Raw genomic sequence first — 22,528 nt, forward strand, 5'->3', positions numbered from 1 at the left:
AGAGACAGAGAGAGAGAGAGAGAGAGAGAGAGAGAGAGAAAGAGACAGGGGGAAGACATGCAGAAAATTGGAATTTGAACCCAGGCGCACTGAAGAGACGGCTTCAGCACTTACCTAGGTACCGGGGCGCCCAAACCTGTGACTTCTTGATCCGCAGTCAAATGCTCTAACCATTGAGCTATACCCCTCCCCCCCTCCCCCACAAGTAAATAGAATGATGAAGCTGTCTCATTGAGATGCATGATGTTTGACATTTAAAGCAGAGAAAAGTTCTGGTGGTTCATCGTTTGCAGTGGAACAACCTGGCCCAAAGTCACGTACGATCCAGGGTCAGAAACCTAATACAAACATCATTTGAACGAATTCTGTACCTGTTGACCATAACTATACATCACAAATCCAGGCTCAGTTGTAAAGTCTGAGCCTGTATGATGGGTCCTCCGGGCGTCTCATTCCTGGCACACCGGCGTTCCCCTTCTCTCACAGTTCATCGAAATCCAGCAGAACCTCTGGCAAATATTGACGAAAATAATGACAATGAAATATATTCGCCATAATATCGTACCATATTCCCTGCCAGGGTAAATACCCGATAGCGGCGAAACGACATTTCTCGACATAAAACCTGGAGCGCCCATCTGTCTTCCAGACCCAGAGAGGGAGTGGGAGGTGTTGGAACACCTGTCTTATACTGCAGTAAAGGGACTCCTGCTTTCCCTGCAGATGATGGGGTGATGACCCACGCTCCCCGCCTTACCTGAGCACCAGGTTGGCCTCGAGCAGGCTCCTGGGGCTCATCTACTCCACCACACACACACATTCACACACACGCAGTCACCCCTCGAGTCACCCCGCCGGCTGTAAAGTAAGCTGCCGTCATACGCCAGTGAGGGGTCAATAGTGTGTCAACAGCTAGCCGTAACGAGACACATACTCAGACACAGGCACGCACACACACACACACACACACACACACACACATGCTCCAGAAGACCTGTTCTCTTAGTTTGGAGGAGTTGTTGCCAGAGACCGAAGCTGAAGAGATTATTCACAAAGGCTTCAAGAGCGCTAAAATGCTTCTGTTTCCAGTGGAAAGCCAGTGTTGTTGTGAGGGCCTCTTGGTCTCCTGACTACAGGTCACCAAGTCTTCTTTTGAGTCTTAAATCCATTTCTGGATTGTCCTTAAATGAGAAACTGTACTTGTGTAATGTAGTTGAAAAAGTCAGGTAAGTAACTTCTCCTTTAATTAGTAAAGTGAGTGCGAGTGAGGTCATTGTTTCTTCCACAGGAGTGCAGCATGTTGTGGCATCAGGTCCACAAGATTTCATGAGTCAGAGTTAAGCCTCTGCTGTTATCAACTGGTCCAGACCCCGACACCTAACCCTAGTCTGTGTGTTTATTCACGTTGCTGTTAAACATTTACATACCCTTCCAAACACCCGTGTCAAAGACAGAACCGCATCATTCCACTGTGTCACATGAGCATGCAGGGAAGCAGTTTGTCTTCTGCTCTGAGAGAGAGACCGAAAAAGCCCCAAAACATCCATACTAATCAATCTGTCCAGAGGAACACACGAGAACACGAGAGGATCTGCAGTAAACAGCTTTTACCTCAGCCGGGGGGAAACTTTGTTTTTCTAGACCGGAGGAATGAAGCAGAAAGCAGACTTGTAAGGATGTAAGAAGTTTGTTGTGACACTGAGAATGCTCTCAGGTTGGGTGGTGTTTTAAATAGAGACAGAGAGAGCTCTTCCTCAAATGAACCCGTTGTTCTTTTCTAGCAAAAAGCGAATCCTAAACTCAGCTACCTCTGTTAATGAGCCATTTATGTGTCTTATACCTCATAATTCATGTTTGGACAAGAAGGTGAGTACACTAATGTAAAATGCAGGACTCTGTTTTAACAAGTCTCAACTCTATTTTAATGGTCACATCCTGGTTCGGAGATGTATATAATGTGTTACAGTGTGTTTTCCCTGGCTGCTAAATGTGGAAACATAAACATACTATTCTTGTGTTACCTATAATTGTTCTATTAATATACTCTGCAAGGACCGAGTCTAGTAGATGGGGTTCTGCATGGTTGGGTGTGTAGGTATTTATTGTGTGCAAATTCAACATATTTCCAGTTGTCGCACGTTGTTAATATTTGGTTACACCTTTGCCATTCAGGACTAATTTAGATCGCCACATTTCACACCTGCTTGTCACACACCATCGGGCCACAGAGATGTCTAGTGGGTGAGAGACACATGACCACAAAGTACCATCTGTCGACACAGCAGATTCAAGCAAGCAAGCATTGCCAGAGCTGGGCTGAGGGTCCAGATTGGGGGTTAGGGAAGGTTTAAGGTGAGGGCCATGGTGAGTGGTTCTTTGTTAAACAATCTTTACCATCTGAGGGAGATGGTGGCTGAGCGGTTAGGGAAGCGGGCTAGTAATCAGAAGGTTGCCAGTTCGATTCCTGGCCATGCCAAATGACGTTGTGTCCTTGGGCAAGGCACTTCACCCTACTTGCCTCGGGGGAATGTCCCTGTACTTACTGTAAGTCGCTCTGGATAAGAGCGTCTGCTAAATGACTAAATGTAAATGTAAGCATTGCCAGAGCTGGGCTGAGGGTCCAGAATGGGGGTTAGGGAAGGTTTAAGGTGAGGGCCATGGTGAGTGCTTCTTTGTTAAACAATCTTTACCATCTGTAAGACTCTCACAAAGAGTTAGTGAGTGTGAGAGGGACACTATGCAGACTGGTACAACATGTTCTCTTGTGTTTTCTACAATCAGCAACAGGGTCTTTGCAATCGTCAGTGTATCTGAAAATACATGATTAAGCGGACATTCCAACGCCATACATTTGGTGAAGGGGGGGGGCCTTTATAAAATTATTGTATAGGTTCATTCAACAGTAAATCAACAGGGCCTGGAATCAACAAGACAGGTAAACAATGTCCCAAACCAACAAAGACAATGAACACTTTCACCACAACACTTGGGAAAGCAGCAACAAAACTATCCAACAGACAAGAAAACCTTTTCTTTAGTTGAGGGAAGAAAAAAAAAAAACAGAAGACCAAACTATAGATTTCAGTCTTGGGGCCTCAGGGGGGTTTTTGGTGTCCGTCGACTGTGTCTCCCACCTGAGAATGCAAAAATAAACTATAGGTGAGCGCAGCCAAAGGCACCGAACATAAACCACACACCATACAATTTACAGTGAGAAAAACCTGTTCTGGAAAATCCTATTGCTTCTCTCTCCCATTATTTCTCTCCCAAAGCGTTCATTTACAGTAAGTAACGGTATGATATTTTTATCTTCTTCAAATTTTCGAGTCATAACGTGAGCTCTGCCTCCAGAGTGTGAACAAGTATATAAATCACATAAAAACCATGTAATGCATTTTAGCACGCTTGCTTCCTAAATATACATCTCCTATTGTCCCTGAAGCTCCTGCCAGCTTCCTGTTTCCCACCACTCTGTGGGGACCAGTGCGCATCATCTGCACTCAATCACAAGACCTATCTGGAGGTATACACAGAGGAGCAGGGGAGCTGACAAAGCGAATACAGGGGCCACTGGCAAACACCTCGCCTCCTCATTAGTCATCTCTGTGTGCGGGTTTGAGAGGGGCCCTAGGCGCAGAGAGACGCCAAAACAACACAAGTCCTGGTGCTGGAGGACGTGTCCAGAACTACCGAACATACGGCACTAGCTCTGTAGTCCAGAACTGTTGTCTGTAAAGGCTGAGACAAACTTTTAAAGTTTCAAAAAATCTGTTGCCACATAAACTGATGCAAGGGTGAAACTGGCTCCCTCCCTGATTAAAGTCACGATCATCTCACCTGGTCCTTTCCCCTCATAACTATTACCTAGCATGCACTAGGGCCAGTGGGATAGAGTTCATGTGTCCTGTCAGCAGTGGACTGACCTGGGTGGGAGTGAGCTGGCTGAACAGGTCCTCGTACAGGCCTCTCCACTTGTCCACCTGGGCCTGCAGGTGGTCCATCTCCTCGGCCTCCCAGGATGACGTCCTGAAAAGCCAGTGTGTGGCGGTGACACTTAGTATTGTTATGGATTATTATAAAATTTGTTTTTATTTCTTTTATTCACGGCTGTCATGCTGCAATGTCCTCTCGCGGACTGTGGTAGCTACAAGTTCCAGTATGACTTTGTCTCCCATTCACATATCATATATTCATCTCAAATCGTTAAGACTCAGATTCTATTTCTTGACCTAACCTTTATTTAACCAGGAAGGGCTCGTTGAGATTATGACCCAGATAGAAGTGTACCTGCTGCATGTGTCCTCTAGAGGGCAGCACTGGGCCTGGCTGGGGCCAGGGGAGCCTTGCCGGAGCTGAGACACTTCCTTCTCCAGCCGGCTCACCTGCCGGACCAGGTTCTCCTTCTCCTCACACAGGCCGTCCTTGAACCTTGGAAATAGGATTCAGGGTGCTTGTCGGTATGTTGGGCAAGGTGATGAGTTAGTTCCTCTTTCTCTTCTGACATTGCCTTTCTGTTGTTTCTCTTTGTCTTTTCTCTGTCTGTCTTTCCTAAATCTGTCTGTCTTTTATCTATGCCTGCCGGCCTGCCTGGCAGAACCAGTGACAGTCTAGAGAACACCGTTATGGCAGTATCGAGAACCCCAACATGGCAGGACTGAGAACCTAATCATGGCCGCCCACCTTTTAACGCAGCAGATCCAGTGACGCTGCTGCTCACAGAGCCACTCAAACTGTTGGGCCGTATCCTGCAGCTTCCTGAGGCTGGCGGCGTTCTCATGCTGCAGTTCCTCCACCCTCCTCTGGTGGGCACTGGGCTGCTCCTCGTCGGCCTCCTGCGGTTCCGTCACCCTCCTCCGGTTGGCGCTAAGTTGCTCCTCCAACTCTACCGAGAGTTTTGCGTAACCCCGCTCCAACTCCTCCAGCTCAACGGTCTTGCTATTGAAGCCACAAAACATAGAGGACCGATTATCGGCGTTACGTTTTTTTTTTTTTAAACCTGCGGTTACCTTCTTTGAATCACTTAAGTTAATTTAAAGAAACGTTCGAAGTTCCGCGATCCCATTGTCGATGTTCAACATGAATTGCTAACAGGACATTCAGCTGGAGGGGTTAAATTAAAATCCTCAGTGTGATAGCGAGTTTGGACGTCTTAACAACGTGCCGAACTTTCTGTGGAGATTCAGCAAGTCAGCAAATTAGAGCAAGGGGTGCCCATTTCTGCTGACCTAAAATCACAAATTCAGAATCTCATGTTTTTATTACTAAGACATAACTAGCTCAATATCGTTGCTACGTGTTTTTGAAACAGCTGGAGACGGCTTCACTTGGCTACAGTTTGTGGTAGATGGTAATCAAAAGTTAGGACTCCCATTTAATTTTTTATGTTTCTTTGCTTAACATACGCCTTTATCTAGGCTGAACTTTAGATTTTCCCATGTTTGTTTGCACAGCTGGGTGTAGAAAGTCATGGGGTACATGGCCTTAACCCATTTAAAACAAACATCATCAGATTCAAACATCGAGGGAAGGTTGGTTGGGGGGTACACACATCCACTTCCTGGCCTTCCTACCTGCCCCCATTTCCCCAATGTTTTCCCTGAATCTACCCACAGTGGGCCTACCTGTGCAGCTGTGCCTGGAGGCCCTCAGCAGCCACAGCTTTCTGCAGGGCTTCAGTGTGGAGCTCGTCCACTAGGCCCTCCAGCTGCACCTCTGAGGAGAGCAGGTGGAGGAGCTCGGAGTTCACCTGCTCCAGCTGCAGGCTCAGCACTGTAGCTTCTCTGGAGCCCTCCTCCGCCAGCACACACACACGCTGTCGCAGGAACTCCACCAGGCCCTCAACCACACACACACACACACAATACACAACACACACACTACACATGCATAACTCATACACATAGAAAGCACACTAAACAGATACACACTTTCTAATGATGTGCATCCACTTTACAACCAGGATCATTTACTGGAATGCCATATAGAATGCAAGGGCCGCTACAACAAACTTGTTTGCCATGAACATTTAGTAGAATCTTAAATACCACCATGCTGTAGTTATGCATGGTAAAACCTTGTTCAGAAATAGGTATACAGTAAGTGTATGCTATGAATTGAAATGATATTCATTAGACCAAAGTGTTCAGACAGAAGTCCCAAAACGTCTGAGCATAAGTGTGTCTGGCAAGCCCAGACCTGTGAGTGTGTAAGAGCAGAATCCAGATTTAACAGGAATGTGTCGAGTTAATCCCTGAAACAGATATTTCACCCCCCAAAAAAGTCAAGAGCTTGTTAACGACCGCTCAGAAGAAGAAGACCATCAAAATGGTGGCTACCTGGTTGTGACGTAGCCTGCTGACCAGCTGGTCGTGCTTGATGCTCAGCTCCACGTTGACCTGCTCCTGTTTGTACAGCCGGGACCCCAGCGCTTCCAGATCATTCTGCAGGCTCCTCTCCCTCTCCCTGCTCACCAGGACCTCCCTCTCCAGCACTGCTGCATCACAGGGGGCCTCGGCCTTGTTAGACTCTAACGCCGTAACTGTAGTACACCCCTCTGCTCTCCTAGTACCAGGGACGTGGAGGTCAGGGCAGCACAGCTCTACCGATGGATGTGTGAAACAGTTTGTTCCAGAGCACAGCAACACAGCACCAGAGCACAGCTACACAGCACCAGAGCACCAGAGCACAGCTACACAGCACCAGAGCACAGCTACACAGCACCAGAGCACAGCAACACAGCACCAGAGCACAGCTACACAGCACCAGAGCACAGCTACACAGCACCAGAGCACAGCTACACAGCACCACTCACACAATGTAAGACTCAACACTGTGAATTCTCCGACTAATATAATAAAACTATAGTTTTATTATATTAGTCGGAGAACCCATTATAAAAACTAACCCATTATAAAACTTGTTGTTTTATAATGTTTTAGGCTGTAGAACTATCCAGTTACTAGACGGGTAGACAGTGGGTCTGGAAAACGTATGTGTCACTTGTTCTAATGAATTCAGTAGAGCTGGACTTTGATCTGTACGTTAAAGATACATTAATGACTTTCTGTGGAAGTGTTCAGAGAGAACCGCAGGTGGGAAAACACTTCACTGATACAGAAAGTACATGAACTAGTCCTGTCACAGCAATAACCTGTAGTGTTGTAAGGATCTACCAATGACAGTTCATGTGGGTTTTAACACATAATTTCAACACAAATTACATTACAGTTGACATAACACAGACCTTCAGCAGGTCTAGTCCAGAACATTCCATACTCACCTTTCTCATGAGTCAGATGATTACACTTGGCCGTAAGGTACTGGGTCTGACTGTAGTCATCCTCTCTACCGACTCTGAAAAACTTCCTCATCTTCTCCTCCTCTCCCTCCTCATACCTGCGTTCCCCTGCGCTCTGCTCTCCCTCCCCTCGCTTCAGCACTGGCACAGGCAGACAGGCTGCTGATTTACTAGCTCACGAGCTGTTGTATGCCTGCTGGGTGGGAGCGTTTAGAAACGCTGAGGTGGTGTACAGCAGGAGTGTCTCCTTCTCTTATCAGGACTCGTGGAGAACTGATAGCCTCTGGAAAACACCCACTAAGACACGTTCCATCATCTCCCCAAGCTCATTTGCATTTATCGCTAGAACCTGATGTAGACCTGACATCTCCTCTTTAATATGACCCAGCAGTAGCTGATTAAATAATAACATTATTATTATGTGCTCATTCAGCAGATGCTTTTATCCAATGCAACATTTGAGTATGGGGAAATTTGAATCTGGGATCTCTCGATCATAAGTCAAAATCACTGAGCTAAAGCCAAAATCTATTAAATGTGACTCAGCATCTAAATAGAGCATTTACTGACGAGTGGCTTCAACTCAGTAAACTGAGGATAATATTTGAATGTGTTGTGCTCAAAGGTCAGATGAAACACAAACGTTTTTCCCCTCAAGGTTTATAAGCTTGTGAAAGAGAATGAGAGGCAGGTGGCACGTTCTGAGGCAACAGCTGTACCTTAGAGGCAGATGTCTGAGTTGCACAACAAACAACTGTCATATCAGTGTGTGTCCTGGAGGGTAAAGTTACTATCGTGAGACTCATCCCATTCATTGCATTGGGATTTTCAGGTGGACCTCCTCACCAGAAGGGGGAGACAAACCAACATGCTGTTCGTCTAATTTCTCATGTCCTCAGTAACACCAGCTTTGCTCAGTCTCTCCACTGGCCTCCATGTCTTACATTGAAGCCTGAACACAAAGTCTTGGATGACACACACACACTTTGCTACGTGATACGCTGAGTTTTTGTATAAGAGAAACTTGTCTCCTGAGGTCAAGAGGTGATGTGGTGAGGCTCCTTCCAGTCCACATATAGATAGAGACCTCATCTGTCCAGACTCACAGGAGACAGTGAGGAAGAAATATGCAGAAACAGGCTTCTATGAGTTACGATGTTGTCACATGTCGTCTTTCAAGTGTACAAACTTGCTGACCACATGCTGTGCCATGTAAGGACACGTTCTGTGGAAACTATTTGTACTGGTCTACTCATTTTATATAAGGACGTTTGTGATCCATGTGCCTCACTCATCTGACCACTCTGACTGGTTACATGATCCGACATTGTTCTCATAAACAAAGTCGACTCTTAATTGTTTGTGCATCTTTCCGGCCACCGACTGACATCATCCTATCACCACTCCAGCAAGAGCAAAGGATAAGCTAAGGAGTGTACATTTGAACAGAACAGTGAAGGAGTATCTGTGTGAATATAAAGCAAGGATTTAGGAAAGTCATCACAGATTAATTTTGGTTTTTACACTGTTTAAGCTCTCCTACATTTACATTTAGTCATTTAGCAGACGCTCTTATCCAGAGCGACTTACAGTAAGTACAGGGACATTCCCCTGAGGCAAGTAGGGTGAAGTGCCTTGCCCAAGGACACAACGTCAGTTGGCACGACCGGGAATCGAACTGGCAACCTTCGGATTACTAGCCCGATTCCCTCACCGCTCAGCCAACTGACTCTCCTGGTAGTCAGGAACAACAGGAACTAGGGTGTGAATAATTTTTTGAGTAAGGATCTATTAGTTTGATTCGATCCATAATTCGTTAAGAGGATGATGCTTAATTAAAACAAGAGGATGTTCAAAAATGGCATTTATTAAAAAAAGAAAACCACCATGCTAAGTTCTGCCTCCTTAACACAAAAGTTGTCAATAGAAAATGGCATCTGGACATCTGCACAAAGCGTCCGGTAAAATAAATAATATTCCTCCAAATCAGAAAGACTTTTGCAAAAAAATAAAAAGGGTGTTAAATCCATAACACGCATATAATGACCAGGTTCTGTAAGTCATGTATTCGTGTTTAAAGAAAAGTTTGGGAGATTTTGTTGTTATTTCTTTAAATAAACCAGTAATTCAATTGAAAGTCTGCAGTTCCCAACCCATGCCTCCTACACAACTTCTTTAGATACAGTTTAGTAACATTGGGAATGGCTGAATAAAAACAATTTTGTTTTAGCTCAAACTTGAAATACAAGGACCAAAAAAACAAACAATTTGTCATATTACCTTTGTTAATCAAGGTAAGAATGATTAGTTCAGATGTTTGAGACAACTCAAATAAGGACAGAAGAGTCATCATTATACCAGTAATACAATCAATCCCTCCACTGTTGTCGAGGTCTCTGGAAGACAAAAATAACTTACTAAACTTAAACAACCAAACTCACAAAGTTCAAGAATACCTGATTAACCAGTGTTTAACTGCAATTAGATTGGAAACATTTTAGACAGATTTTGTCAATTCCAGAGACCAGTCTTCACAAAGAGAACAACCCCATTCAAAACCAATGAACAAGCAAACAAAAACTGCTGGTGCACTCTTACTCACTTGACTTGACCTGTGCACATGGGGTGACAGATGCTTAATACCTTTCTTAGTTGGACAACTAGTTCACCTTAAATGTAACAGCAATTAAACTCCAAAAGCTGCAGACTGCCGACTTAATTCTTTCAACATGAGGGCAAATAACAAAAGACAGGACTTCATTGCATCTTAACATACAAATGCACAGACCACACAAAGTGGAATAGGTCACCTCAACTTAAGTCAGTTACTTCCTTGGAGGAAGGTATTGAAAAGCCTATTGAATGTGTACTGAATCCTTATCAAAACAATAGGTTTATCAAATACAGATTCATTACTCACAACTTCAACTTGAAAGTAAAATAACAGTTGATTTACCTCTAGAAAGGGGCAGAAAAGTACATAGTCTTCTTTGGATACTTAATTGAGGGAAATTAGTCAGTGGCCAAGGTCATCAAAAGCCTAGATCCTTACTTGCCCCAGCTGCAGCCAATGGATCCTATGGTTATTTATGTTTTTTTAACGCCATGTCTAATCAGCATTGAAATAGCATCGAAACATGAGTTGCTTGTCATTTGTGAATTGCTGAGTCAGTAGAATTGGACCACTGTCTGGGGGGGTCACATTGAATTACATATCATAAGAACAGAATCCTTCTATAACTTGTCATTTTGAGCTGACTTTTTTTTGCACAGTTTTATGTGAAAGTCTGCTCAGGTATCTAGTTTATAGAACATAAAGGAGTGGGAAGTGGAGGAGGTAGGGGGGAGGAGCAGTGAGGGGGGGAGGGAGGGGCCTACTAACCAACATGACATTGCACTGAGTAGCCAGACAAAATAAAAGCAGAACTTTGTCCTCAAAAAACCCCAACAACTTTCAACCTCTGTACAAAAACAAGAAACACACAGGAAATGTGAAAGCTTATGGCCATGTCCTATTGGTCATGTCAGGCCCAGGTTGACATTCCGTAGGATTTTACACGCACACGTGATGATCCAATGAGATCTCATCATTATTTACTTGCAGCACTCAAAGATGAGTTTCCAGGCCAATCACAAATGTGAATCAAAGAACTTCCGAAGGAATGTCACCGTCGTCCAATCAAAGTCAATTTGACATTCTGCATGACAGATAAAACAGATTATTGCACAGGGTTTATGTGACTATGGATGGTTGGCCAAATAAATAACATCAGTTAAAATAATTACAACAACACAATAATAATAATAATGCTAGTAGTAAAAACAGTTGAGTCTAAGGTCCCAAACCCCATCCCCATCTTTACCACTGCTGCCAACTAAAGTCATCATTCGACCCAAACACCAAGAAGAATCCAAGGATGGTTGCGAAAATTACAATGTTGCCCGTTAGCACAAGCGCGCAGGCTCCCCAAGCAATCTGTAAGGAAAAAGCATCAATAATTCAGTGAACAAGTGATTTGTATGGGGTCTCTGTGGTATGCGAAATGAAAGAAAAAAAAATACAAATAAAACCTTGGGGAGCTTTTCTAGAATAGAGCCCGGATTAACATAAAATGTGCTGTGAAAACGAGATGTATACACTTGCGAACATGTGTGTACAACGGGAAATGTTGTGTACTTACAACTTCAGCTCTAGCAAATATAATGGGGAGGCCAAAGGCTGAAACCACAATCCCTGTTGTGAGGAATATGGCCAGCTCTTTACAGGCGTTACTGGCGGAGTCTGTGTCGTCAACAACTCTCCTGGAGATGCAGTACGGTATGGGGGCGAGGATGTAGAAGAAGAGAAGGAACAGGGGCCAGTATTTACTGTGGAGGAAAAGACAGATATTAACAATAAGGGATTCACTCAGCAGACTCCTCTATCCATCATGCCATACAAGCGGGGGGGATTTGAACCTGTGACCTCATGATCTGCAGCTGAATTATTCAAACCCTAGTTCCTGTTGTTCCTATTATTGTGAAATATTAGTAAAACAGCGGGCCAACTGTACAATAACAATGACTGGATGTGTGTTTGAGATACTTACTCATACACTGGAAGAGCACATCCTAGCATCAGGAACATGAGGCCAATAGCTCCACCGAAGGACAAACTGATTAGAGCTGGACAACAACGAGAGAAGGTGAGCCATAAGCATGAAGAGTTTACATTTCTCTTGGTCTTTCTTGTTGTCTCTCTCGCTCGCTCTCTCTCTCTCTCTCTCTCTCTCTCTTTGTCTCTCTCTCCATCTCTCTTGGTCTCTCTATTGGACTCTCTCTATTTTGCAGGCTCTTATCCAAAGCGATGTACAAATCGAGCTTACATAAAGTTTGGCAGAAGATCAAGGATAAAAAGAGCACAGTTCGACAGTTTTTCGGTGGTCATAGAGTGGAATAATAAGCATAAGCCTAGCCGACAAAATGACTGTGTCTTGGTGGAGGCTGTAATTGATCATCTGACCCCCATGGGGCCTAATACTATGGCTGAAATGAGGTAGCAGTCATATGATACGTCAGATGGTTTCACATGTAGCTCTAGCAACTGCTTAGGATTAGGAGCTGCAAGTTTGTTAGTCTACTCCAGTGAATTGCATTTTTGTTCGACGAATCCGGCTAGCTGTCAAGCTACATCTAATGTTAGGATCCGTGTGAACTACGCAAACGATGATAATTTACTGGGTTATCTAGCGAGGAAGCTAGAGATGTTTTGTTTGTTAGTTGACCCTGGTGTATATCTCATTCATTATTATCTTGCCCACACTCGTTTGCTAAGGTTAGCTAGCCCTGTACTACAGGCTGTAGTAGAGCACACATGCCAACCTAACCTACCTAGCTCGCAACAATAACAACTAGCTATTGCTGCTAACTAATTGGGTTTGCTAAGTAAGACAAATGCACATGGGACACATAGTCAAAAGAATACCCAAGCTGTTACTCGTAAATTGCCTTCTTCCAAGACCTCCAACCCATCTTAAATGCAGATAGATAGCATAATAATATTATTGCTAGCTAGATACTGGTAGATAGTGAATAGCTGGCATAATGGCGTTTTGGCAAATGCTAACCAGCATTATCATTTTGGCCGGCAAACTGTAGCTACGGTATGGTCGTATGGCACATTATACCGATTCTTTCACAATGATTAACTTTTATCAGCAATGGCTAATTGGATATATTTATTTTGATACAACCCTTTGCGATTGAAAATCAAGATCGCAATGTCTTACCTTTGATTCCGGCCATTTCTGCTCGTCCTAGGCACAGTCCCTATCAACGAACGACAACAATACACCCTTGACAGTATTGCTAGCTAGCTAGCTAAACTGAAAGCAAAAGGACCCAAGCGAGCTGCCGACCGCGCATATCGCTGCTGCCTTTACTACACCATGGCGCCTGCGCGACAGTGGGGGAGTAAAAAAATTAAAATGTTCTGATTAAAAAAATAGTTTTTGCCCATGCTAATATATTTTTAACTATTTGTACATCCAATGATGTGTGTATCATCGTTTGATGATTTGATTCAAAATGTCTTTGAATGTCTCTTTTTTACATACACAGTTTTACATTATCTTTTGTCATTATTTACAAACTAACAACCTTTTATTATTATTCGTTGGTCACTTCATTAAAGAAACACAAAATAGTCCTTGCCTTCAAACCAGGCAGAGTCCTACCAGGCCTTTAACCCCGGAGGAGCAAATTACCAAGTGCTTCCGAGTATATCATCCGTCTCAATTTCACAATTTCATGCAGCGAGGTTGAAGATGGCGAGCGGAGGGGGCTCCGTTGCTTCGCTGTGGACTGAAGTGAACCGCTGTGGACAGAATGGCGACTTCACTCGAGCCCTTAAAGCTGTCAACAAAAGTAGGATTTCTGATACAAACAAACTATTGGAACTGTCAGGTGTATTTATTGCTTAACGTTTAATTTCGGTATATTCAACGCAAGGTCCCTTCCCCAGAGCTAGCTAGAGCTAGCTAGCAGTGTTAGAATAGCACATCATAGTCCAGCTAGCCTAGCTCTAGCTACAGTAGGTAGTTAACGTTAGCGTCAATGGATTATCTGGTTATTTTACATTGATTCATTACGGTGGCTTTTATTTTTAATTCAGATTTACATTTGTTTGCAAATTGTGTACTCAGTAGTCATCGCATGTGAAGCTCCAAGTTAAAGTACCTTAGCAAAGTGACCGTAAGATCTAACTGGCTGGCTATTAGCCTAGCTACAATACAGTGATTACGTGTCCCTGGGCGGCCTTAGCTAACAAGCTTGACAGGCTGAGATGGGATAGCTTGACACTAGCTGCAAAAGACAATACAGCCTTTCTAATCTTGCCAATTGAAATAACTGAACCCCCGTAGTTAACTGATTGTGGGGTGTTTTTTGATTAGGTTACTGACTGTTTAATAATACATGACCAATTCTGGCTCTACTGCCCAACGAAATGCGTTCGAATTGTCTATTTTTGCTACAGTTGCATTGATAACGCGAAGCTTCTGTGCTGCTGCTAGTTTTCTATCTAAATAAGTATTTTGCTTCTTTTTTTTTTACAGTTCTGCATGAAATCAAAGATGACGTGACAGCCCTTCACTGTAAAGTCGTATGCCTTGTCCAAAATGGTAGTTTCAAAGAGGCATTGAATGTCATGAACACCTTTTCAAAAGTACTTGGCAGGTATGTTGAGACATTGATTCTAACTGAAACAAGAGTGGGTCTATGCCAGAAAGTGGGTAGCAGAACAATGTGCAAATGTTTTTGTTTTAAAGTGACAGCATTTTTTATGTAAACAGAGCAAAAGCCAGCATTTTACAAGATCAAAATGTCCATTGCAGTGCTATCAATATCACAAGTCTTTATCCCGCTTCCCTTAGTGACCTTATTGCTTTTGAGAAAGCGTATTGTGAATACCGGTTGAACCGAGTGGAAAGCGCCCTGAAAACCATCGAAGGTGTTGCAGAGCAGACGGATAAGTTAAAGGAACTTTACGGTCAAGTGGTAAGGCACACACTAATGCAGTGGTTCTTAACCCTGTCCTCAGGGAACCCCTGTCCTGCATGTTTTAGATGTTTCCCTGCTCCAACACACCTGATTCAAATATATGGGTCATTATCTAGCTCTCTAGAAGCCTGGTAACAAACATGCATTTTAATTGGGTGTTTTGGGGCCAAGAAACATCTACGCCCTAGGCGGAAGGACCAGCACTGTATACTATACACAAACACGACACACAGGTCTAAAAAGAGATTACTGCAATTGTCTTTGATCAAAGTTTGCTCAACGATAATTAAGCTCAAGCTTGAAGGCGTAAAGTCTCATCGTTTCTGAGGTGATCTGTATGACTGAGGCAGAATCAGGGTTGGGACAGAATGGGCGTTGGGACTGAACATGACCTGGTTGTGTTCTTGTGTAGTTGTACAGGCAGGAGAGGTATGAGGAGTGCAAGGCGGTGTACAGGGACCTGATCAGGAACTCCCAGGATGAGTACGAGGAGGAGAGGAAGACCAACCTGTCTGCTGTGGTGGCTGCCATGAGCACATGGGAGAACTCTTCACCGGTGGGTCTCCTGTCTGGGACGGCCCTGGAGCACACACACTTAACACTGTCCAGAACCGTCGTCTACTCTACTACTGTATACAGACACATGACATCATACAGACATGCATGAAATAACTTTTTTTCTCTGAGGCGTTTTTATATTGACGATCCAGTTCGGTCTATCCTACGTGACTAACTCCATGTAACTGTCTGCAGGATGACTTGGGTCTGCCTGAGACGACTTACGAACTGTGCTACAACGCTGCCTGCACTCTCATTGGTCAGGGACAGCTGACGGAGGCAATGAACAAACTCCGGCAGGCTGAGGGTGAGTCTGGTCCCAGTGCCCTTCTCCTGTACATCTCCAGGGTCCTAGCACCACATGGGTTTCATGTCCTTATTGGGATTTTTAAATGTCTAATCTCTGTTTTAGAGCTTTGTCGGATGTCCTTGGCAGACGATTCTGTAAGTGTTCTTTTTCTTAAAATTTTGAATAATTTACTTTTATTCCTGGTTTTTATTTTTATACTTGTATTCCTAAAAAAATATTAATCATTAATTGATTTATTGGCTTGTATTCCAGTAATTTGTATATATTATTAAAAAATATATCTATTATATAAAAAATAAATATATATAATATATATCAATTTCTCTACGAACACACTGCGTTCTGTCTAGCGTTTCCAGTTTGATCTAACGGTGTGTTCTGCTGCTGTCGTCCCCAGGACGTGACGGAGGAGGACATTGAGTCAGAGCTGGCCGTCATCCACTCTCAGATGGCCTACGTCCTGCAGAAGCAGGGCCGGACGGACGAGGCGCTGCAGCTTTACAACCAAGTCATCAAGCTCAAGTGAGACGCTCTCCTCATCTCAGCTCTCCTCATCTCAGCTCTCCTCATCTCAGCTCTCCTCATCTCAGCGCTCCTCATCTCAGCGCTCCTCTCTTCATCTCAGCTCTCCTCATCTCAGCTCTCCTCATCTCAGCTCTCCTCAGCTCATCTCAGCTCTCCTCATCTCAGCGCTCCTCTCCTCATCTCAGCACTCATCTCAGCTCTCCTCATCTCAGCACTCCTCATCTCAGCTCTCCTCATCTCAGCGCTCCTCTCCTCATCTCAACTGTCCTCACCTTAGCTCTCCTCATCTCAGCTCTCCTCTGCTCTGCAGTAGTTTCTCTGTGTGGTCTCACAGGCCCCTCTCATATTTTGTTGCTGTTTTCATCTACAGGCCATCTGACGTTGGGCTGCTAGCTGTTACTGCCAACAACATCATCACAATCAACAAGGTGGGTGCATTCTGGGATACTCACCTCAAACCTGGGTACAGACTCAACTCACTACAAATAACATTGTACAATTACTGTTAGATTTGATGTATTTTGGACACAGACTACAGACGTTTCCTTGTTTTTGTACAGGACCAAAACGTGTTTGACTCGAAGAAGAAAGTGAAGCTCACAAACGCGGAAGGAGTTGAACACAAGCTAGCCAAGATGCAGCTACAGGCGATTGAATTCAACAAAGCCTTGTTGGCCATGTACACTAACCAGGTATTACCCCGAACCCTCTCAAATACAACATTACCATTTCTAAAGTGAGAGGTTATGTGAAACGAGGGAACGCTTCTCCACTCCCCCTGTCCTCCCTACACACTGACATAACAAACCGTAGACAAGACAAATCAATTCGCATTTGAATCGCGATTCAGTCTTCTAGCAATTCATATCGATTCACAAATTGTGAATCGTGACCCCCAAGAATCGATTCGAATCGTGAGGTACTAAAAGATTCCCACCCCTAATTTCTATACAAAAGTTAACCACTCCCTCCTCCTCCTCCCCCCTCCACAAGGCTGACCAGTGCAGGAAGTTGTCCTCCAGTCTGCAGAGCCAGAACCCGGGCCAGCCTCGCCCGGTCCTGGTGCAGGTGGCCCAGCTGTGCAGGGAGAAGCAGCACACTAAAGCCATCGAGCTGCTGCAGGTAAGCGCCCACACGCACCCCTGCTACAGCACCCCTGCTACAGCACCCCCGCTACAGCACCCCCGCTACAGCACCCCCGCTACAGCCCTGGGGAACTTTTTACCCTTAACAAGTAAGACATATACGCTGTTTTCTATATAAATACAAGCATATAAACTTAGATTCTTTCCATTTTGATATTAATCAACTCGAGAAAGTATTCTTAAACGTATTCAGTCACAAGCCCCGGCTGCTTGTGGAATTGAGTTGACCTGTGAAGACTCTGCAGGTGTAAATACCGTGTCTTGTGTTTGTGTCCTAGCGCTTCTCAGATCAGCATCCAGAGAGTGCATCTGGAATCAAACTGACCATGGCACAGCTGTACTTAACTCAAGGTACTGTTGGATTCTGCATTCCTGTATGGAAGCACATCAGTGACATCATGTTTTGAATTTAAGGACATTGAATTATTTATATTGACATTTTAACACCACTGAATTTGTTGGTTTTGAATTCACCTCTTTAAAATTGAAATATTAATTTATTTCAATGTTTTTCAACAAATCTGATCCAAAAATTCAAGGTTCAGATTTTCTGGTTGCTCACATTCAAACAGATCCAAAATAAAAAAAACAAAACAAATAGAACAAAATTCAGGCTGCTCAAATTTGAGGCAAATGTCCCCAATGCACATTAGAAAGTGAAAAGTTTAAATTCTCTTTTAAACTCCACAGGTCACGTTACGAAAGCTTGCGACATCTTGAGATCGATCGAAGATTTCAAGCACAAGCAAGGAATGGTGAGTATTCATGAGCATGCCTAGTCCACAGCTCTTTCAGAAGTCCTGTGTACTGCCTGCTGACACTAACACTGGCCGCCTCCTCCAGATCTCTGCTCTGGTAACCATGTACAGCCATGAGGAGGATATCGACAGCGCCATTGATGTCTTCAGCCGAGCTATTCAGTACTACCAAGCCGAACAGGTTATTTGACTTGTACTTATTTTACTTCTATCCATTTAACTTTTACAAAGTTAGCTACATCTGTAATATGTTATCAACCAGATATACAGGCCTTGTGAAGTCAGATGTGTGATGTTATTTGTCCTTGTCATCCATGCCTTGTGTTCGCCAGCCTGGCTCACCGGCTCACTTAGCACTCGTACGAGAAGCGGCAAACTTCAAATTGAAGTACGGACGTAAAAAAGAGGCGATCAGTGACCTGGAGCAGCTATGGAAGTAAGCATCTCTCTCTGGGTCTTCCCTCCTTAGAGACACGGTTGATGCTAGTTGTGTGGTATACGTTTGGATGGTCATAGCTCAGCGGTAGGGCATTTGATTGCAAAATCAAGAGATTGCAGGTTCAAATGTCACCCCTTTGTGTTGCTTTTGATAAAAGCCCATATACCAAAAAACATACTGTTCAGGTTAATGATAATAATGTTTTTGGCATTATACAGGCAAAACACTAATGACATCCACACGCTGGCACAGCTCATCTCCGCCTATTCTCTGGTGGACACAGAGAAAGCCAAATCGTATCCTTGCTGAGATGAACATTGTTTGGCTCTAATGTGTCTTCAAGTCTTTATCTTGGTGTTTCTCTGATTCTTTGATTTCTTTGTTACCTGAAAAATGTATAGATTTGGGATGGTTTGACAGTGATGAAACCAGTCAGGGTTGTAGGACAGGTGAACTGTAGCGTCCTTAACGGCCTGCCCCCCAGCCTCAGCAAGAACCTCCCCTCCCCAGACAAGATGTCCTTCAACGTGGATGTGGACGAGCTGGAGAACTCCCACGGAGCCAACTACGTCAGGAAGAAGGCTGCGAAAGTCACCGGGGAGAACCTTCCTAAAGAACAGGGGTGAGAGAACCAGGCTGTAGGCTGACAGGCAGGGAGGTCCTACTGTTCTATGGGGGATTGCTGCCAGAGCAGATGGGTTGTATTTGATTCAGAGGGTGTGTGTGTGTGACCTGGGAGCTCATCTGACTGGTTTGTCTCTGCAGCCAGGGGGATATTAAGAAGAAGAAGAAAAAGAAGAAAGGTATGTCTGGATCTCAGCTGGTTACTGTTTCCCAACAATTCAAACACAGAAGAGTGAGTCAGGGAGTCAGGTGGGGAATTGGGCTAGTAATCAGAAGGTTGCCAGTTCGATTCCCGGCTGTTCAAAATGACGTTGTGTCCTTGGGCAAGGCACTTCACCCTACTTGCCTCGGGGGAATGTCCCTGTACTTACTGTAAGTCGCTCTGGATAAGAGCGTCTGCTAAATGACTAAATGTAAATGTAGAAGAAAATCTGAGGAACTTGTGTGATAACTTCCCAGGAAGTGAAATCTCACGTATTTTTCCCTGTTCCTTTGTCGATATTTAGGCAAGTTGCCCAAGAACTGTGACCCCAAGGCGACCCCTGACCCAGAGCGGTGGATGCCGATGAGGGAGAGGACCTACTACAGAGGCAAGAAGAAGAGCAAGAAGAAGGAACAGGTTGGCAAGGGAACGCAGGGGGCCACGTCTGGAGCTGCCTCTGACCTGTAAGAACCCTCCTCTCTCTCACACACACACACACACACTGACTGGTGTAGATCACCTCTCTCACACACGCACACACACACACACACACACACACACACTGACTGGTGTAGATCACCTCTCTCACACACACACACACACACACACACACACACACACACACACACACACACTGACTGGTGTAGATCACCTCTCTCACACACACACACACACACACACACTGACTGGTGTAGATCACCTCTCTCACACACACACACACACACACACACACACACACACACACACACACACACACACTGACTGGTGTAGATCACCTCTCTCTCACACACACACACACACACACACTGACTGGTGTAGATCACCTCTCTCACACACACACACACACACACACTGACTGGTGTAGATCACCTCTCTCACACACACACACACACACACACTGACTGGTGTAGATCACCTCTCTCTCTCACACACACACACACACACACACACTGACTGGTGTAGATCACCTCTCACACACACACACTGACTGGTGTAGATCACCTCTCTCACACACACACACACACACACACACACTGACTGGTGTAGATCACCTCTCACACACACACACACACACACTGACTGGTGTAGATCACCTCTCACACACACACACACACACACTGACTGGTGTAGATCACCTCTCTCACACACACACACACACACACACTGACTGGTGTAGATCACCTCTCACACACACACACACACACACTGACTGGTGTAGATCACCTCTCACACACACACACACACACACTGACTGGTGTAGATCACCTCTCTCACACACACACACACACACACACTGACTGGTGTAGATCACCTCTCTCACACACACACACACACACACACACACACTGACTGGTGTAGATCACCTCTCTCACACACACACACACACACACACACACACTGACTGGTGTAGATCACCTCTCACACACACACACTGACTGGTGTAGATCACCTCTCTCACACACACACACACACACACACACACACTGACTGGTGTAGATCACCTCTCTCACACACACACACACACACACACACACACACTGACTGGTGTAGATCACCTCTCTCACACACACACACACACACACACACTGACTGGTGTAGATCACCTCTCACACACACACACACACACACTGACTGGTGTAGATCACCTCTCTCACACACACACACACACACACACACACACTGACTGGTGTAGATCACCTCTCACACACACACACACACACACACACACACTGACTGGATCTGTCCTCTCGCTCCAGGGACGCCAGCAAGACGGCCATCAGCCCCCCCACCTCCCCGCGCCCGGGCTCAGCCTCAGCCTCCGCCCCCGCCCCCGGCGTGGTGCCGCCCCGGCAACAGAAGCCAGCGGCCCCCGGGGCCACGCGCAAGAAGGCCCCACAGAAGAAGAAGAAGGGAGGCAAGGGAGGCTGGTAGTCATGGTGACACAGCACACTGCTTGTCCACAGACACACTGGCTACGACCTATGACCTGTCGATGTCAGAAAATCACAAGATTTTTTTTTTTTTTTTTTATCAAGCTTTTCCTCTTCTTTTTTTTTTTTTTACCATCCAAACAACTGTACGATTCATGTTTAGTTGTTGTGTACGATGAACGTATTTCAGAAGGCCCCTTCCCCCCCCCCCCCCATTCCCTGCCCTGCTACCGTCTTTGATTCAAGAGGTTTTTTTTTAGAAAGGAATGCGTAGAAAGACAAACGTTTGCAGATGGGTGTAACTAATCTTCAGGTGTGTTTGTGTTGAAGGCGGGAGGGGCTTCGCTTTATGTTCTAACACACACCTTTCCCACAGTGTTTCATTATGAGTGAGCTGATTCCTTTGGTACTGCCAACCATGAATATCCATGTGATTGACTAATGCCCTTTCAGTATGAGTCTTTCAATCTCATCAGACAAAGTTCAGGTTATGTATGCAAATTTAAACAATATTTATTTTTCAAATCAGTCTTAGTTTAGGTAAAATTATCCAAAAGATATTTTGATTTTAAATCCTTGGGGAGGGGGAGTATGTCACCTGCATGTCGTTTTTGGAGCCATTTACAAAGATGGAAAGGAAACGATTCTGGCCAAGAAAGGTGTCCCTTTGGTCATGTCTTAATAAATAGTTCATTGACACCTGACTGGTTTTTTGAATTGTTTCATTGTGAAAAGATCTGGGAATGGCATACCGGCAACTTCTAGTGGAGTCTGGAGTTAACAGCATGTGTTTATATTTTAGCCATTTAGCACACACTTATCTGAAGTGACATACAAATAATGCATTTAGAATAAGGATCCGAGAAGGATCAGAAGTGTGCAGTTCTCACAATATTTTGGTGTTCAGAGTAAAATAATGGTGTTTGCTAATTGGACATGTACAAAATAACCATCTAATGAAGATTGTGACGGATACACTTGATGGATGTGGAGAGTTTACAATGTATACCCTTGAATTTACACGTAAAACCCACTAGGTGGCAATAGAGTACCCGTGACAGTAGTCCATGGCTCAATATTAGAATTTATAGCGCACAATTATAAGAAATAATGTAGGTGTGAAATAGGCCTACTTACTGACATCTGTCAAACTGTCAAGTCTCTTAGCTCTATGGTTGAGTGGCAGTTTAATTCGAAATG

At 44.6% G+C, this 22,528-nt stretch overlaps 3 protein-coding genes across 4 annotated transcripts; 1 reads left to right on the forward strand and 2 right to left on the reverse strand.

Annotated features, from left to right (window-relative positions):
* Nucleotides 1-2,588: 2,588 nt before the first annotated feature.
* Nucleotides 2,589-7,419, reverse strand: LOC134032499 (hyaluronan-mediated motility receptor). Its single transcript, XM_062476479.1, has 7 exons — nucleotides 7,280-7,419; nucleotides 6,336-6,493; nucleotides 5,622-5,836; nucleotides 4,681-4,935; nucleotides 4,288-4,428; nucleotides 3,924-4,026; nucleotides 2,589-3,134 (listed from the first exon to the last, which is right to left on the reverse strand). Exons 1-7 carry the CDS (start codon nucleotides 7,368-7,370, stop codon nucleotides 3,096-3,098), a joined length of 1,002 nt encoding a protein of 333 aa, XP_062332463.1. The 5' UTR covers nucleotides 7,371-7,419; the 3' UTR covers nucleotides 2,589-3,095.
* A 1,727-nt stretch (nucleotides 7,420-9,146) lies between these two features.
* Nucleotides 9,147-13,220, reverse strand: leprotl1 (leptin receptor overlapping transcript like 1). Of its 2 annotated transcripts, XM_062475957.1 has the most exons (5): nucleotides 13,066-13,220; nucleotides 11,887-11,962; nucleotides 11,479-11,665; nucleotides 11,161-11,273; nucleotides 9,147-10,995 (listed from the first exon to the last, which is right to left on the reverse strand). In XM_062475957.1, coding segments are annotated over exons 1-5 (393 nt in total). In that variant the 5' UTR covers nucleotides 13,082-13,220; the 3' UTR covers nucleotides 9,147-10,994. The 2 variants fall into 2 exon arrangements, with proteins under 2 accessions (XP_062331941.1, XP_062331940.1); XM_062475956.1 differs by having other exon boundaries at nucleotides 9,147-11,273.
* A 325-nt stretch (nucleotides 13,221-13,545) lies between these two features.
* On the forward strand, nucleotides 13,546-22,032 carry srp72 (signal recognition particle 72). Its single transcript, XM_062475955.1, has 19 exons — nucleotides 13,546-13,702; nucleotides 14,392-14,512; nucleotides 14,710-14,833; nucleotides 15,249-15,392; nucleotides 15,590-15,701; nucleotides 15,807-15,838; nucleotides 16,102-16,226; nucleotides 16,600-16,657; nucleotides 16,790-16,921; nucleotides 17,223-17,351; nucleotides 17,653-17,725; nucleotides 18,065-18,129; nucleotides 18,218-18,313; nucleotides 18,465-18,568; nucleotides 18,790-18,867; nucleotides 19,056-19,193; nucleotides 19,337-19,374; nucleotides 19,702-19,861; nucleotides 21,155-22,032. The coding sequence occupies exons 1-19, from the start codon at nucleotides 13,603-13,605 to the stop codon at nucleotides 21,327-21,329; spliced, it is 2,004 nt and encodes a 667-aa protein (XP_062331939.1). The 5' UTR covers nucleotides 13,546-13,602; the 3' UTR covers nucleotides 21,330-22,032.
* Nucleotides 22,033-22,528: the final 496 nt, after the last annotated feature.

The sequence above is a fragment of the Osmerus eperlanus genome, chromosome 13 (genome assembly GCF_963692335.1).
Source record: "Osmerus eperlanus chromosome 13, fOsmEpe2.1, whole genome shotgun sequence".
In the NCBI taxonomy this organism is placed as follows: Eukaryota; Metazoa; Chordata; class Actinopteri; order Osmeriformes; family Osmeridae; genus Osmerus; species Osmerus eperlanus.

Bases quoted from the DNA above. Each gene is read 5' to 3' on its own strand.
- leprotl1 (XM_062475956.1), bottom strand. The intron at 11,666-11,886 runs GTAAGTATCTCA...TTTCCTCCACAG, and splicing joins TGTGCTCTTCCAGTGTATGA to TAAATACTGGCCCCTGTTCC. The intron at 11,274-11,478 runs GTAAGTACACAA...TTTTCCTTACAG, and splicing joins TATTTGCTAGAGCTGAAGTT to ATTGCTTGGGGAGCCTGCGC.
- LOC134032499 (XM_062476479.1), bottom strand. From the start codon at position 7,370: ATGAGGAAGTTTTTCAGAGTCGGTAGAGAGGATGACTACAGTCAGACC. The intron at 6,494-7,279 runs GTGAGTATGGAA...CCTGTGATGCAG, and splicing joins TCATCTGACTCATGAGAAAG to CAGTGCTGGAGAGGGAGGTC. The intron at 5,837-6,335 runs GTAGCCACCATT...TGTGTGGTTGAG, and splicing joins GCAGGCTACGTCACAACCAG to GGCCTGGTGGAGTTCCTGCG.
- srp72 (XM_062475955.1), top strand. From the start codon at position 13,603: ATGGCGAGCGGAGGGGGCTCCGTTGCTTCGCTGTGGACTGAAGTGAAC. The intron at 15,839-16,101 runs GTAAGTGTTCTT...TGTCGTCCCCAG, and splicing joins TGTCCTTGGCAGACGATTCT to GACGTGACGGAGGAGGACAT. The intron at 18,868-19,055 runs GTATCCTTGCTG...CCTGCCCCCCAG, and splicing joins GACACAGAGAAAGCCAAATC to CCTCAGCAAGAACCTCCCCT.